The 17907-nt window shown below is 38.0% G+C and overlaps 1 protein-coding gene across 2 annotated transcripts in view; it reads right to left on the reverse strand.

Moving 5' to 3' along the window:
* Positions 1-17907, reverse strand: part of LOC124605276 — a 102987-nt gene that overhangs the window by 9756 nt on the left and 75324 nt on the right. For both annotated transcript variants that reach the window (XM_047136847.1, XM_047136846.1), the window contains exon 7: positions 13382-13540. In XM_047136847.1, the coding sequence (XP_046992803.1) occupies positions 13382-13540 (159 nt within the window). The remainder of the gene's footprint in view (positions 1-13381; positions 13541-17907) is intronic.

Here is a 17907-nt window from a genome sequence, read left to right on the forward strand (position 1 = left end):
AAAAGTAAGGTAACATAGAGAGTATCTGCTTACACTGCTCATAAATTACAAGAATGCTGCATTCCTTTTCAACTGTGAAAGGAGTGAGGGGTTCCTACAAAGATGGTCAGTATCATAAGAGTTTCAACAAAATTTTCTCAGTTTTCAAGCCACACCACTTCAAATAAAACAGAAACTTCCGACAGTGGTCTCCGGCATTGTCATCATGAGTAAAAATCACTGACTATCAGTGCTGGCACAGTGTTCCACTCATACAGACACAATAGTAGCATCTGTAACCTACCAGGGATGGCTGAAGTGATGCATAAATCGAAAGGCGAGTCAGGCAGCTCATAGCAGCTCGTGCTGGCCGTGGAGCCGATTGACATCAAGTGACCCTTGGGGCCAGCAACATGTTTGAAACTGTTGTTTTGACCTATATTCCAGCCCTGTCAGTCAGCAATTTTTATTCCTAATGGTGATGGTGGAGACAGCAGTAGAAAGCTTGAATGTTTTATTTGAAGTGACATAGCTTGATAATCAAAAATATTTCATTTATTTATGCCACCCCGAAAGACTCCAGGAACATACAGCGAGAGGAGTCTTAGAAGAATGAAGGGCAAAGTGTAACTTAATAGCAAATTAATAGAGAGCATTGAGATGGCATGTCTCCTGTATTGTTTAACCTTGCACTGGAAAAAATTGTGCAAGAAATTTTTCATGGACATTTTGCTGGAATAGAAACTGGAGTTGAAAACACCATGTATTACACATGTGCTAAAAATATTTACCTACTGTTCAGATCAAAAGAGGCGGTGATACAAATGATTAAAGCCATGAAGAGAGCAGTAAACAAGGCTTCACTTCTCATAAATGAAATATAACTGAATTTCTCCTAATCAGTTGCAGACAAGACAATAATACTGGACAGCTCCAGATGTTCGCAGTTAGGAACTGGTTATACACTAGAGTCAAAGAGTTTAAATATTTAGGCATGATGTTCTTCACAGATGTCCTATCATCCTGTTCCTTCCTCTTGATAGTGTTTTCCATATGCTCTTTTCCTTGCAGATTCTGTGGCAAATCACCTTATTCCTTCCCATATTAGTCCGCAAAATTTCCAACATTCACCTGTTGCACCACATCTCAAAGGCTTCGATTCTCTCCTTTCCCATGGTCCATGCCTTATTACCATACAATGCTAAGCTCCAAAGGTATATTCTCAGAAATTCCTTCCTCAAATGAGGACCTATGTTTGACACTAGCAAACTTCTGTCTGGCAGGAATGCCCTGTTTGCCAGTGTTAATTTGGTGTTTATGACCACCCTGTACATGAAGGTGTAACGGCATAAAACTCCATCACAGTCTAAAGTCATAATCAGGCCATTGTTGCACCAGCAACCATGGTCAGCAACCCTTCACCATGCACCTAATTTCACATCAGACTCCTTCCGTGTGACAATACCCACATGTACAACATTGGCCCCATTTGAGATGTTTTGACAGAACCAAGAAACACATATTCTTCCGCTATGGTCAGCGTTGGACAGCAGTATTTAAACAACCCCCCCCCCCCCCCCCCCCAGGACCAGCCCGTCATCCTTGAACACCTAGGCAGTAGTAATAAGTTCAGTCTGTGCTGGCCAGTGCAGTACTTATGACATAGTCAGCACTGCCATCTCCAGGATGCAACCTCCATCCACTAACTGATTGACTACCTGGGCTCCTAACAGCCAGCCACTCTACTACTGCCATATGGTCCAAGACATACAGTGAGTTCTAGCCACCTCGATGCCACTGCTTCCCGACCTGTGAGGTCTGAGTTCAACATGTGGGACAATGTCTCTGGGCGAACCTATCTAGCCCTGGAAACCGTTAGCCATTCAGCCAACCCACCATCCAACATCAGGTGCAGAGGTAGCGGTAAACCATATGCTGCCATACACAAAGAAAGTCTAAACCAGTATGCCTGTGCCAGTATACTCAGGTCTGATGGGCACTAGCCTTTGCCTGCTCTCTGCCTATTGCAGACAGCCTGCTCTACGTTCGTTTATGATTGTTAATACAGGATGTCAGAATCAAGATGGCTGCCTAAACCCATCCCTGATGGGGAGCCACTAGCCCACACCAACCTAAGAACACCCGTTACAACACTAATACAGCATAAGAGATGTGAAACATATAGTAGCCTAAAACTGGATTACAATGATCTTATTTTTGAACAGGAAGTTTTAAGGAAACCATTAGTACAACACAGGACTTGCTCTGAAGGGAAATAGTGGATCAAGCACAATCATGAACTAGAGCAGTTATATAAAGAACAAAGTATCATGGATTTAATGAGGAGTAAATGTAACAGAGGGGCAAGTCATGTCATGTGACAATTTACTGTGTTGGACACTAAAAGCATTGGATATCATGTCAAGAAGGAGAAGATCACCTGGCAAGCCACGAAAAAAATGTGGAATGACGCCAATCAGAATATCTGAGATGGATGAATATGTAATATGACTGGAAACTACCAGGAATCGATGAAGGAGCAGCCTTGCAACAACGCAGGCACACTGGATCTGGCCACAGAATAATTAAGATGATAATTTTTAAATTATATTTTCAGGGAGCCAAACCAGATTTTGAGGTTGTGACACATGTACAAAATTGAAAAGCAGAGATATTACTGTGCTTATCAATCCTTGTTCTTTTTGTCATTTTTTAATTGCATCAAAACATAATGGTGTATCTTGAACAGTTATAATAGTATCTTATGATCATCTCTGATCATTTCTGTTTAACAACTCAATGTAAGTTGTGTGATATTAAGATATTTCTTACATCTCTTGACAATCCAAATCATTGGTTACTGGAACACACTTCTTTTAACACTGTTCAGACTAATGCCATCATGTACAGCATGTACTATAAGTTGTTTCCCTTGAACTAGTATACTCCACACAACGTATCAGTGGGATCTTATCTCTTCCTTTTCTTCATTCTGTCTTTGCTCTGATTCAGAAATATTCTCAATTTCTACTTTCTTAAGGTATTAACTTCCCTTCATTGTTACAACCATACTTCCCATGTCAGTTTCCAATGTCTTAATAATACATTTATTGCAGTCTAACAGTCGTGCAAGTTCGAAGTATAATTATAATAATATAAGAAATTAGAAATTTTACAAATTTGGTTTGCATAGTCACTTATTGACCACATCCTTCTTGTGCAAAGTTCTATATGGTGATGTCTGCATATTTGGTAATATAGTTTATATTCACACATTGTGTTTAGTTCCTGAAATGTACTGTTCTTTGCAAATAAGGTGGTGGAAACAATGGACTGTCATTATCATAATCACATGTCTCAACTTGATGTTTTCCTTTGTCCATATTCAGTCAATTGTGGTCCCTGTGCTGTAAAATTCTGGATGCATGTCTTCCCTTTTTTCCTTCAACCTTTTCAGTAGACATTCCAAAGAGGCGGTGTTGGGTAGCATCAGATCTGTACATAGATCTTCAGTGAGGTAAATGAGTCTGCATTGCGTTGTTCTGGACACTCCAATCAGTTTCTTTATGTAGGTTGTCCTTATTCTTTCTAGTGTTGTTAGATTTTTCAGTGTGAGATGTGGTTGGATGATTTCTATACTGTAGGGCAAGATTTTGACTCTGAATAGTCCCATTGCTATTTACAGGTCAAGGATCTAATGCGTTCTATTTCATGAATAATCCATTATTGCTTGCACTGGTTTCTCTGTTACGTGTTTTGTGAAATATTTTGGACTTGTCGGTATCGTGATCTAGGTATTTGAAGACGGTGAGATTTTTTGTTTACTATTCCATATAAAGGTGCTTTTCCTTCATTTCTGATTACCATAATTTCTGTGTTTGCCAGATTTATTTCGAAATCATGCTTGATGCACCAACTTTCTATACTGTTTATCGTTTCTTGTAGCACTGCAAAATCTTTTGAGCCTATTATAATATTGTCTGCTTATGCATTATGAGTTTACCCCTCCCTTTGGGGTAGTCTTACAAATTCCACTACTGCTAGGATAAATAACAATGGACTTAATGGGTTTCCCTGAGATACTCTGATTGAAGTATCAGCTCTGATAGCGCGAGGGATGTCTGAGGTCCTTATTTCGTTCCATCGCATTATTGTTCTTATGATTCACGACCATGTTGCGAGCATTCCCTCAGCTTTCTTTCTTTTTTTTCTGATAAGTTCAGCTCTTCTAAAGTCTACAAATATGACATCAAACTTTTCTCTCTCTTCAAAAGATCCATATGTTCTTTAGCAAGCATTCTATTGTGGTCAGGGTTGATGTTCTTTTCCTGAATCCCATTTGGTTTTAGGGGATGTTTTCATCAATTGTATCTGCAAAAGTTTGTTATATTTCTGACTGCCATGTCCCAGATGTAACAATTAACTGACAGCCTTCAAAACGTCAGCTTTACACAATGTCATGCAAAGCTTATCTAATGTAAGCCTAGGTCTGTGATTAAAATAACTCTATAAATGATGCTGAATCGTGTCTTGTGCAGAAGGATCCAGTAGTGTTTGGTTATGCTGTGTATGAAACCTGTCTGTTTTGTTAGCATCATATTGTGTGTGTGTGTGTGTGTGTGTGTGTGTGTGTGTGTGTGTGTGTTTGGTGTTGTTATCATATGTGATAAAATACAAAATAAAAAAGTCCAGGCCCATGATTCAGAATCCAAACACATCATGAAAGAAAGTCAGACAAGAAATTGGAAGTGAACTAATTGTTGTGGCAGTCTGGCAACGCAAACAGTTCAGGCATAACACTGAGTGCTCTGATTGGTGGAAACCACCCAGAACGCATGAAGTGTCAGCTATCAAACAATTTTAATAGGACTATAGTTATGTTGTAATGAATATTTATATATTTCATTTATATATTTGCAATCAATGGGGCCACAAGTACTAAAGAGAATTAGGAGCCTCTTTACAGCTACAAATTAGGACATACTTACTCAAAATGATGATAAACACTGACGAGTCAAAGAAACTACTACACCTGCCTAGTAATGTGTAGGGCCCCTGCGAGCACGAAGAAGTCCCGCAACACGACATGGCATGAACTCAACTAATGTCTGAAGTAGTCAGGGCTGTCCATAAATCCGTAATAGTACAAGTGACTGGAGAGCTCTTCTGAACAGCACATTGCAAGATTTCCCAGATAGGCTCAATAATGTTCATTTCTGGGGTGCTTGGTGGCCAGCAGAAGTGTTTAAATTCAGAAGAGAGTTCCTGGAGTCACTTTGTAGCAATTCCGGAGGTGTGGGGTGTAGCATTGATCTGCTGGAATTGCCCAAGTCTGTCGGAATGCACAACGGACATGGATGGATGCTGGTGATCAGACAGCATGCTTATGTACATGTCACCTGTCAGAGTCGTACCTAGACATATCATGGGTCCCATATCACTCCAACTGCACACACCCCACATGATTACAGAGCCTCAACCAGTTTGAACAGTCCCCAGCTGACATGCAGGATCCAAGGATTCACGTGGTTGTCTCCATACTCTTACACGTCCACCCGCTCAATACAATTTGAAGTGAGACTCGTCCGATCAGGCAAAATGTTTCCAGTCATCAACAGTCCAATGTCGGTGTTGACGGGACCAGGCGAGGCGTAAAGCTTTGTGTCTTGTTGCCGTCAAGGGAACACGAGTGGGCCATCGGCTCCAAAAGCCCATATCAGTGATGTTTCATTGAATGGTTCGCACACTGACATTTGCTGAAGGCCCAGCATTGAAATCTGCAGCACTTTGTAGAAAGGTTGCACTTCTGTTACGTTGAATGACTCTTCAGTCGCTATTGGTCGCATTCTTGCAGGATCTTTTTCCTGCCACGGCTAAGTTGGAGATTTGATGTTTTATCAGATTCCTGATATTCACGGAACACTCATGAAATGGTCGTAAAGAGAAAATCCCCACTTTATCACTACCTCGGAGATGCTGCGTCCCATAGCTCATGCGCCCACTATAACACCATGTTCAAACTCTCTTAAAACTTGATAACCTGCCACTGAGCAGCAGTAGCTGATCTAACAACTATGCCAGACACTTAAATAGTTGTCTTATATAGGTGCTGCTGACTGCAGTGCCACATTCTGCCTGTTTACGTATCTCTGTATATGAATACGCATGCCTATGCCAGTTTCTTTAGTACTTCAGTGTAATTCTATTACATGTACAAATGCTTCTTCACAGACATACCTACCTAACTGCTTCTGCTTTTGAGAATTCTATTAAATCATACAAAAAAAAGGACTCAATTTTTATGTATGAACTGTGAGCCTTTTTTGGTGGGAACAAAACAAGCTCTGTTCCACTGAACACGTTACTGAACAAAACTTTTATATAGATTATTTGTAATATTGCCTAAATTGTTACGAAAGGCATTTATTGATAACCTTATTTAAATACCATCCTGAATGAAAATCTGATGAGGAATGAGTCAATGCATATATCAAAAAGACAAAACAATCTGTGTGTTTTAAGTCTTAAATACCACTACCCATTACAGAGTAAAGTACTGCCAACTAAGAGGGAAAATTCAAGGAGATTTGACGAGTTATCTGCAAACACAGTCATCTAATTTACACTACAGGCTTACTGATCACTTTTTCTAAATAAATACTTTCTTTAAAGGCATGACTTCAGATGATAACTTCATAAAACCACAGGGACTGAAAGTCTGTTGAATAAGCTAGCTTCCTACTTGTCTTCAAATTAATACATGTGCAAAACCTGCTGAACTGTGTTGCCTGATTAGTTTTTCCACGTACTGAGTTCATTTTAGTTAGTTCCTCAGCCGGATCCCAATGGACTTCACAGATTGTGTTTCATTTCTTCTATGATCATGAATGTCAATTTATCATACCAGTGCACAATGTTTATTTTTTCAAAGTATCATAATAGTGTGTGTGTGGCAGTTGGGATTTGAACTGTTTACTGCAAATCAATTGCAGCCCTGTTCACCTCTCACCTGGGTTGTGTCTCCAACAAGTGAATTTAGGCCTCCTATTAAAATGCTTCTATCATCAACAAACAATAAAGGTTTTGAACAGCCCATCAAAATCTCTGGAAGAGACTTTAGCAATAAACTCTTGTTGGAAATATGTCTTGAGTTACAGATTTGTAAAAAGATAAATCAAAGATGGACCTAATAAGCCAGAACAGAGTATTAAGACTGTATTAGAAATGTCATTGCAGGCAAAAGAATTAATTACTTTTAATGACCACTGATTTTTTCAATCTCCTTAGATGTTGAATTTTCAAAATTAATACTTGTCTTATTGTGTGCACTATATGAAAATATATCTATTGCATTTGCATTTGATCATGTATTTTCACACATTAAGTTCCTTATCACAATCAGAAAGTAATAATTAAATGATTTCAGTATCTTAACATGCTTTGTCACAGCTATTGTTGTATCATATTCATCTCACTGTTTTTATCTGTTTGTTGCTTAGTGTTTTATTCTGTGTATGTAGCACAACTGGTTTGCTCATTTGGTAACAGACTGGACAGTTTTACAAAATACACTGTAATGTTGGTTCAGATTTTGATTGACGACACTTCTAAGAATTTAACAGTGCTCTCTCTGTCCTGTGTGTCATCCATCTTTTTTCAATGCTTCTGTTTTATTTTAGTATTTATTTGTTGTAGAGGAAATAGTGTTTCAAAGAGCTAAAGGTATATTTTTAAGAAAGCATTAAATTTTACTGTGAGGCCACTTGAAAACATCCCTTGAACAATATTCTGTACAATACAGGACCTAGGATTCTACTCCCCTTGTTGTGTACATAGCCATTCCCCCTTTTCCTGTTACTGGTTCTAGAATATGAAAACATATTGTATCATCATATTTGTATCTGGTCAATTTTTCTGTTTTCCCATAGCTGATGAGCATGACACATTTGCTGACATTACATTTGCCCTTTCATTTTCCTCTTTTGACATTAAAGTTAACCCTTTTTAATTATGAGTCTTCTTACATTTTAATGGAAGATGTTAAATGAGTGTTTACAGCAAGTGCAGATCTGAGGCATTTTGCATATTTCCTACAAGGACTGACATAATGATAGTCAATGTCTTTGGAATTGCTGCTACTGAGTACCATATTTACTCGAATCTAAGCCGCACTTTTTTTCCGGTTTTTGTAATCCAAAAAACCACCTGCAGCTTAGAATCGAGTGCAAAGCCAGCGGAAATTCTGAAAAAAGTTGGTGGGTGCCGCCACAACTTACTTCTGCCGTCGAATATATGTAGCGCTACACAGGCATGTTTTGTAGGCATAAAGATACATACTGGTGCCAAAACGTCTGCGTCAGTAAATAAAGGTGGAAGACGAGCTATTTTCAATGTACTACGAAAATCAGACTGGCAAGACTGTTTGGGATGTTTGTCAATATGGCCAATTCTATGTTCTGATTTTTTTCCTATCTGTGAGAAGAGATGGTTGCTATAATAGGAACTTTTATAAATTGTGAATCACATGCAGTATTCTCGTCACCATAAGAATAATACGCATATAAACATTCTGCCATGTATTGTTTCACGTTTGCAGCTATCTCATTTAAATCCGGTCTGCCTAATAAACTACGAAACTAGAGTGAGACAACAGCAAACGCGGAAGAATATAAATATCATGTCATGTTTATATTCGCATTATTCTTATGCTTAATAGTGATACAGTCAGAAATGAAGCACGGCAATTGACTAGATTTTTAAATCTAAGATGACTCTAATTTCTGTGTAGAATGTAATGTACTAAAGAGGCGCCTGCAAAGATTTTCAAACGGAGAAAAATTTTCGCTAAACTCTCGTTCAGAACATGTTCTATCATACGCAGTCTATTATTTGGTTCTTGTTGATCATTATCAAAGAAAGCAGCAGTGTAAGTAACAACAAATAGCAGTTTCTTGCCATTGTTTCGCTAATGAGACGATTCCTCTTTAAAAAAAAAAAAAAAAAAAAAAAAAAAAAAATACGGCGGTAGCACGCACAAAAGCAAGCCATGCCGCGAGCGGCGACAGGCCGTAAACACGCACCATCAGAATGCGACAAACAATGCATGACACAGTACAGTAACGCATTTTCAGCTTAGAGTGACGTAAACACCATTAACAAAGAAAACTGCGCTTATCAGATCAAAGAAAAATAAGCTATCAATTCAAACCAGAAGAAGCACGTGGAAAAGGAAGGGTACCCATATAAATACAGACGGAGCGCCTGACGCATAGCAATGGCTACCTGGTAAAGCTTAACTGCCAACTTACGATTCGAACCAAACTACTGTAGCTGTATCGTCATTCATTCGACCTAAATTGTGTCTCATATTACAGTGGACCAACTTTGTTTCGATTTGGAGATGCGGCATATAATTTTTCTCTCCCCATGAATTTCGAGTCTCTAATTTCAGGTGCGGCTTAGATTCGAGTGCGGCTTAGATTCGAGTAAATACGGTAATGTTTCTTGAACAGGTAGTAGCTAGTCTTAAATCTGTACCCTGAAATGTCAGATAGCTCTAGGTTTGAGGGTGTGGCTTCTACTGAGTGTAGCTCTCTTTGGTATCCTGAAGGCTCTTATTATTCAGTCTAAGAGTACCCTATCAACCTCCAGACAATTTCACTGCTTACATAAAAAGGGAATGAACAGAGCAGCTTAAACCTTGCCATAAAATCTGTGTTTCTATATAGCTCTACTAGATTTGATGCATTTTTGATGTATAGAATTCTTGTTCTGATACTTTTTTAGATAGTTTTTGTGCCTCCATTGGCAATGTTATCCACTGTAGGAACAATTCTATAACTATCTCACTAGAGTGCACTAGAATACAGTAATGGTTACATAAGTGTCACCACCTAGCAAGTGTTTCATGAATCATTAGAGGATATAAGAGCACCAAATATGTCCCATTAATTTTCCAGCAAAACAACTGAAAGCAGCTATTAATTTGTTCAAATTACACTCTTCAGACTAAATGTCATGAACTGAATGAGATGTGTAAACAAAAGGATATCATGAAAGCGTCACATACTTTGATCTTACTGAACTTACTTTACGAAAACAACTTGGCAAAAGCTTGTCCTGAAAGTGTGAAACTTCTGCAGATAATAGTGACTTTTCCAGTGACAAGTGGAGAAGCAGATCAATTCTTCTCTAAGCTAAACCTAGTGAAAACATTCATGCAAAATACTATGAGTGAGGGTTGATTTCTGTGAGCACGGAACACAATGTGTTCTCTTCAAAAAGAAGTACTGAATCATCCAAATTTCACTTAAATTGTCTCAGACTATTTTGCAGTGCATAAGGAGAGATGAGCTGATTTCATCTATAAAATAATGAATTAAGTTAAGCAAAATTCACAGTAATATGTGATAAGAAGCAGTTCCTTTGTTGTAACTATGCATTTTGTCTGCTAAATGAAGTGCATAAAAAACACTGGCAACATATTTATCCTCTTACATCATATTTTCCAACACTTTAGTACAACAGACTGTATTAAAAATGATGCATTTTGGAGAAATCTTTAATGTACTGTACAATGTAAAAGTGCGTATTTTCATAATACACAAGCATAAATATGAAAACCAACAAAAACGGTATTCTAGCTGTGGTGTCAACTTCAGATACCATGCTAGAGGTTGCAATAATCGATAGCGGTCCAGCACTTGCAACCTCTCTGGACTCGCTAGCACTTGCAGTGCCACCGTATTGCATGGACAGAGACTTGCAGCTCACACTGGCTGAGTCAGCTACAAGTCATGAGCAAAGTCAGATTAGAATAGCCTTCAGTTCACTAGGTTTGCAGCTTCGAGTTCGTGCATGTATTACACATGTAATACCAGAATTGTGTTGCTTGTTGTATAATCCAGTTAATGTTTGTTAATGAGTCATTTGTATTCAAGAAAGGTAGTTGTTATTAGTTATGCTCATGGAATGCAGTAGCAGGACAAAGTAAAGTAAAGTTTATTTACTAAAGTATTCCATCACTAATTATTATAGAATGATCCAGATTCCTACTACCACTCCACTCATGCTAGCCTCTATCATCCCACTGCAAATCCCAGGGGTACCAATCAAAAAGCATCCTGCATTTGTGTGAGGTCATGACATGCTGCCCTCGACCTTCACATCATTAGCTTCAGAAACACTTAAATCAACATGGTGGTTGATCAGTTTTCTTCTGTTAGCCACTCACAGCAAAAGTCCCATAATATCACGGAAATATAACTATGTTGTTACATGAACTCATAAACACTCACTAACATAGATAAAACATTAAATGTCAGAAGTTCAGAACTGCAAATATGAAAAACATTATGTAACCAAATGAAAATACAGTATGTACCCTTTTGGCTTGAGTGTGATATTGCCTTCCCCCCCCCCCCCCCCCCCCCCCCACCTCCCCCATCTGAAATCTTGGTTGCTGTGGCAGATTGATCTGTAACATAGCCTGAGGTCTAGGTTAGTTCCATTGAAGATGTTGCACTCTTCTCCCACCACATATCATTTACGATACACAGAGTGATAAATCAATCACACCATGTGAGAGATCTCTTCTCTCTCCAAGAATTTCCTAGCTCTGCATCAACAGGGCCCATAGCTGACTTCGTATGTTGCTCTAAGCCTTAATGATGCCTTTCTCAATTGTGTAATAGTGTCTGCAATCATAATTGCTGCTGAACCCCTACACACGACATTAACTTCTTTACCAAGACCTTAAATTACAAGCAGCATAGTTGAGGTTAAACTGAAGACATATCAGACTTTCAATATTCCAGAATATTTTCACTAATTTTTAAGGTTTAATTATTACCTAGCCACCCAATCTAACATTATTGCTCCCAACAGAAGCCTTCTGCAGCTCTTATGGCAGCTTGTAAGTTTTGTTGCTTTTTTTCCCTTTAGCCACAAATATAGAGCAAAAGCACGATAACTATCATCACACAATCATTAATGTATGCCCAGCACCACTTTATAAGCGGATTGCTACTATTCTTTTGCACTGATTTCTGTGCCCGAAAATTTTTGGCAGATATTTATTCAATGGAAGATGATTAAGCGGTATTATTGAATGAAATTACTGTGCATTGTATTGTCACCGCAATTTTGAATGATGCTTTTTATACCTAGATAATTTGCTGAACGGAAATTATTATTAAACAATAATGCCATTATAATTTGCAAATGCAATTTGTTTGGTCTATATAACTTAACCTATGAAGATTACATGCTAGAAGGTAATGTGACTTGTTTACTGCTGTAGAAATGAAGGTTAGGTCAATTCATGGTATGTACAGAAGTACAACACCAATGTTAATCATTTGTCTTTCACGAAATTAAACATAGTTAGTAATGTTATAAATATCTAAGTGACAAGATATTAATATCCACTGAAATATACTAAAAGGTTCTCAAACTAACAGGTAACTTTTGTAAATCACAGTAGTTGTAACATGTTCTGAACATAACTAACATTATTATTTCTCAAGTAAATACTGCTTAAACTTCTATAGTGGCAAATGCGCTAAAATTGCATCATGCTTTGTAATTATATAACTATAAATTGTAGTGTCAAAATAATTATAATTGATTAATTTAACTGATGTAAAATGCAGAGTGGAAATAACTTTCTAGTGCTAACAACTGTCTGTCATTAACAATTTATTTTCAACTCATTCTTAATGTACAAGAACAATTAATACACATTCATTTGGCTGCAGTTTCAATGAAAATACTTTATAAAGTTATTGTTTACTCTCTCAGCCTTCCAGAACAGATACTCTTCTTCTTCTCATTGCTTTACACAGAAATAATATCTGGTTGAATATTATCAGTTATCAGAATAAGAACACTCCTGTTGAGGCATTTACTTTCACATTATTTTATGCCTCACCTTTCTTTCCTTTTTTACTTGGTAGCACTTCTAGACAGCATTAACACTGAATATAGAGCATTATCCCAATTTTGAAACAATTTTGTCAGCATAAGTTCTTTGGTGTACACATAAAATGAACATCACATAATTCCACAGCATTTTATTTAAATCTTCCTCAGCTGTAGTGGGCACCAAATGATGCATCTGTAAAGTAATGCTCCAACATGAAGACTATTTTGTTGAGCTGAAGTATAATTCCAGTTGCATATCATTTACTGCAACTGTATTATGAATTATGGAATTCTTCATAATCATACATTTAAATAATATTTCCAAAACTCTTGAAAAATGTGAAATGCAGAGAACCTGACTTGTCTATCCTACTTTTTAATTGCCATTTCTACATTTCTGCACTTCTTATCTTGGTAAGGCAATCATTTCTAAATGTTTCTTCATTATGACAACTATTTTGTGCCTTGTAATACTTACTCACAATGTCTGTGCCTTCCTCATAATTATGAAAACAATTAACAGCCATAATCCAATCTGAGGCGGACCTCCTTAACTGATAAGTTTCATCTATGTCTTGCAAGGGATGGCATTCTTTAAAATATTCATTGAAGGACACCACGAGTGAACGAAGCAGTTCTGAAAAGTAATAAATTGTGCTTTTACACTTTTAAGAACTGAAAAGAAGAATGATAATAGCTGTCTAAGGAACCACAAATATCATCTGGACCACATGAAAGAAGAAAAACAAAACTATTTTATCTGTCTAGCCTTCTATTACGATTTAAAAGTATCAGTTACATACACATTACATAAGATCGAAATATTTATATCTGGCATATACAGAAACAAAAGCTATAAGCAATTTCAGAAAATTTCAAGCTCAAATTTACACAGTGTCAAGGTATATACAGCTAGTAGACTTCCCACTCTGTAGATTTTTATTATCAGTCCAATGTATAAATCAGAACTGAACACCCATATTTTTAATAATTATTGTTGCATATTGTGCTATCATACTACATTCTGAATCAAATAAAATTCAATAGGTGGTTCACTTACAGGGCTCTGTATAATTTTTGATCATAGTAATCAAATAACATTTTAAGATTACAGCTTTCTTACTAGAAGACTTACTTTTCAATGATGTCTCAGCCTGTATATTTTGCAAGGCCATGAGACATTATTCTTCCTTATTCAAAAATGTTCATGGTTTTCCCATTTTTTGCATAATTTTTATAATATGACTCATATCACCACCTGTACTTTTAACTCATGTCACTGAACCTGGCCAGTTAGTGGATAGTAGAGAAGTCCATTTCCTTTCTGTTTCAGGGCAAGGGCTAAGGTAGGGAGGAATGGTGTAGGCCAGGAAGAGCAAGAGCTAGGGTGTGGAGGGGGAGCAAGGGAATGGGATAGAAATGTGACACCAGTGAGCTCTGAACCCAGGGCCAATCTCCATTCTTTCACTGACTTATTCTCCCAGTCATTTCATACGGCCCCATTCAGTTCAACATAGTTTGGACAACATCAGACTCCACCTCTCACATTTCTGCACAAAAGAAATGCCATTAAAATAAAACCCATCAACCATCAACATAACCACCAACATCCTCTCCATTTCAACAGCTGCCATCCCTTTATGGGTGTTCAAAGATGAACTGAAATCAACAAAAGAGATTCAATCACGAAGCTTTTCAAGAAGATGGCCATTTCTTCCTTTGGTTACAATGGAAATTTCATGGCCACAACCTAAGAGGATTAAAGAACAGTAAATGCTACATGTTATGCTTGTTTGCCACAAGTCATCAATGAAACTCAGAAAAGGAACTGGAAATATTACATCGTTTATCATGCACCACCATTTCTCAAACAGTGCATCTAACAATTGATTATTTGATGGAGGAAAACTTTAAATTAATATCCCATTGCTGGTAGTCACCTGATTTATCACCTATAAAATTCATTTTCTTCCCTTATGCGAAACAAAAAATGTGCAGACAATGATTTGTATTACAGTGAGAAGCTGTCAACTACTTCCAAAACCATGTTCTTGAGGTAACATCAGAGTGTAAACCACTGTTAGTTCAAACACACAAACAAATACATGAATTTTAAAGGGTAACATTTAGAGAAACGGTAAAATTATTTTAAATATAATAGAGGGAAACATTCCACGTGGGAAAAATATATCTAAAAACAAAGATGATGAGACTTACCAAACAAAAGGGCTGGCAGGTCGATAGACACACAAACAAACACAAACATACACACAAAATTCAAGCTTTCGCAACAAATGGTTGCTTCATCAGGAAAGAGGGAAGGAGAGGGAAAGACGAAAGGATGTGGGTTTTGAGGGAGAGGGTAAGGAGTCATTCCAATCCCGGGAGCGGAAAGACTTGCCTTAGGGGGAAAAAAGACAGATATACACTCGCACACAGACACATATCCATCCGCACATACACAGGCACCTGATGTGTAGGTGAAGGATTAGGTGGGTGAGGGCAATGGATTGTTCAGTTTGGAATTGGTATAGGAACTGATGGAAAGAAGGGTTGCAGCCAGAGATGGGAACTTTAAGTGTGAGGCCTTTCGGGGTAATGCCAAATGTCAGACAAGCCTGAGAAAATAAAATATGGGAGTGTAATCTAGCTAGGGCGAAGGCATGTTTGCGGAGGGAATGTAAATAAAACTTAATGGGGTCGTTGTGGGGGTGTTGTGAGGGTGACATGGTATTAGAAGGTGGAAAGTGTAACATGAGGCTGAAATGAAAATGAAAATAAAAATATATGGGGAGAGATAAAGGTGAACTAGAAAGCAACTGGAGATCTGGTGTGAAAAAAGGCGAAAAAGTGTTGGTTAGAGCTGGGCTATGTTGATCCTGTGGTGAACTTGTGTAGGTAGACAACGATGTGCGCAAAGGTTATGTGGTTGTGTTGCCGCCAAAACACGTTAAAGGGTGGAGAATTTTGGGAAAATTTCGAAAAAACTACGTGTAAATGTATTAAAAGGAGTGGTTTTGTGGTGGCAGATTATGAAAATGAGGCTAACAATTGTCTGACGAAGAAATGATGACGTTAAAACCTGTGGGAAGCGGCTAAAAATGATCAGTGATGTGAGAAAAACGGAAATGGAAATAAAGCAAAAGTTATTAGAACCAGCCGAAATGGTTGTTTAACAGGTGAAAGGAACTATTTGTGAACTAGAAACGGTGGATTTTATAGCAGCAGTAGTGCTAAAAGCGGAAAAAAAATTTTTTTGGTTATGGTTTGGAAGTGGGTTACGTATTATTACATCCTTTCGTCTTTCCCTCTCCTTCCCTCTTACCTGATGAAGCAACCGTTTGTTGCGAAAGCTTGAATTTTGTGTGTTTGTTTGTGTGTCTATCGACCTGCCAGCGCTTTTGTTTGGTAAGTCTCATCATCTTTGTTTTTAGATATAAAATTATTTTAAATAAGAAATGTTTTTCTTTCATTGTTGTTACAAATTTTAAAAGGTAGGCCTTGCATCCAATAATTTACACCCACACTTTTCTCTCCATGGCTTTCCTCTTCACGTTCTTTTCTTTCCTGTTCTCCCTTGCCTGGTCCCTGGTGACTCACTGGTGCCACATCCCTATTCCATTCTGTTTTATTCCTCCCTCTCATCTTTCCTTCCCTTCTGCTTCTTGGTTATGACAACTGGGACAACATATCTACATGTACGTTTATACGTTATTGTTATTGTTGTTGTTGTTGTTGTTATTATTAGCTATAAATTCAGTTTCATTTATGTGCTTGTTTCCTACTCAACAACTAACTTATACTTTCAATGATTACCTTTATTTTTTTCATTGTTTATACTAAAACCAGGAGTCTCCAACACACTATAAATATTTATGGTAATTATCAGCAATTTTACTGTCAGACTCCATTGAAATAACAAACACCCATATTTTTTTATGTTCTCAGTAGGGAACTGGTTGACTCAAAACTAATGCCTGGGATTCACAACCATCACCTCTGTAGCATTTCAAATGAAAAATAAACATGCACGTGCATACATTCTTTTCAGCTCGTTCAGTTAACAGTATTGGTTCAAGTGTAAGGTTTCCTTGGAAGCTAGCTTGTCATGAATAACAATGCACATTGATCTACATTTTTACTATAAGCTGACCTAGAATGGTTCAATTAGGTGTGTTGACTCAGTAACAATTTTTTTTTTCCTTTCATTTGATTGACATTAAGATTAAGTTTTTAAATTAGCCCTCATCACCAACAACCCACAGTGGTCTGCCAATATATTGTGTCTCATTTCCATCACCAGTCATGTGTACACCCATGCAGTAACAACTGAAAATTTCAGGCAATAAAACAGTTTAACATCCTCATTAAATGAAGAAATCATTAACAAGTTTGTTTGTGTGGCCATCCTCTGCAGCAAGCAGAGAAATACAGTAGAGCATCGCTTATTCGAATGTCGGTCAACCGAAAGACCGCTTAACCGAACTGTGTACTCGCTCGCACCTGTTACTCTCCCACCCTACCGTCCATCATCCCCCTCACTCCCACACCAAGTTTCCCCCAGTAGTCGCTGCACTGGGCCACTGCTGGCGGAACATTGCTTCTAATGGGGCCTTCACAAGGCGCTGCTGACTGGCCAAGCTGCCAATCGCTGTGTTTCAACAATCAGCACACTTCTGTCGGCTTGGCACTGGCAGTAGAAGTAGCGGCAGTATCAAAGCTGTTCACAGCAACAGCTGCGCCAGCTTAGAGTTGAGGTGTGCCGCTCCGCGCAGTTTGAAGGATTGCGCGCCCCCAAGAGCTTCTCACGGTGCAAACAGTCACCTTCTGTTCTCTGTTACAACCACTTGTGTGCTGCTGCGTGAAGAAGTGAACTTGACAATACAAAGTGCTTAAACATAAACGTGTTGTCCTTTCTATCAGGGACCAGTACGAGATTATTACTATATATTCCTACTGAAGTTTCCTTTGTATGTTACTTTGTAATACTAAAAGAGACGCCTG

The sequence above is a fragment of the Schistocerca americana genome, chromosome 3, assembly GCF_021461395.2.
Source record: "Schistocerca americana isolate TAMUIC-IGC-003095 chromosome 3, iqSchAmer2.1, whole genome shotgun sequence".
NCBI lineage: Eukaryota > Metazoa > Arthropoda > Insecta > Orthoptera > Acrididae > Schistocerca > Schistocerca americana.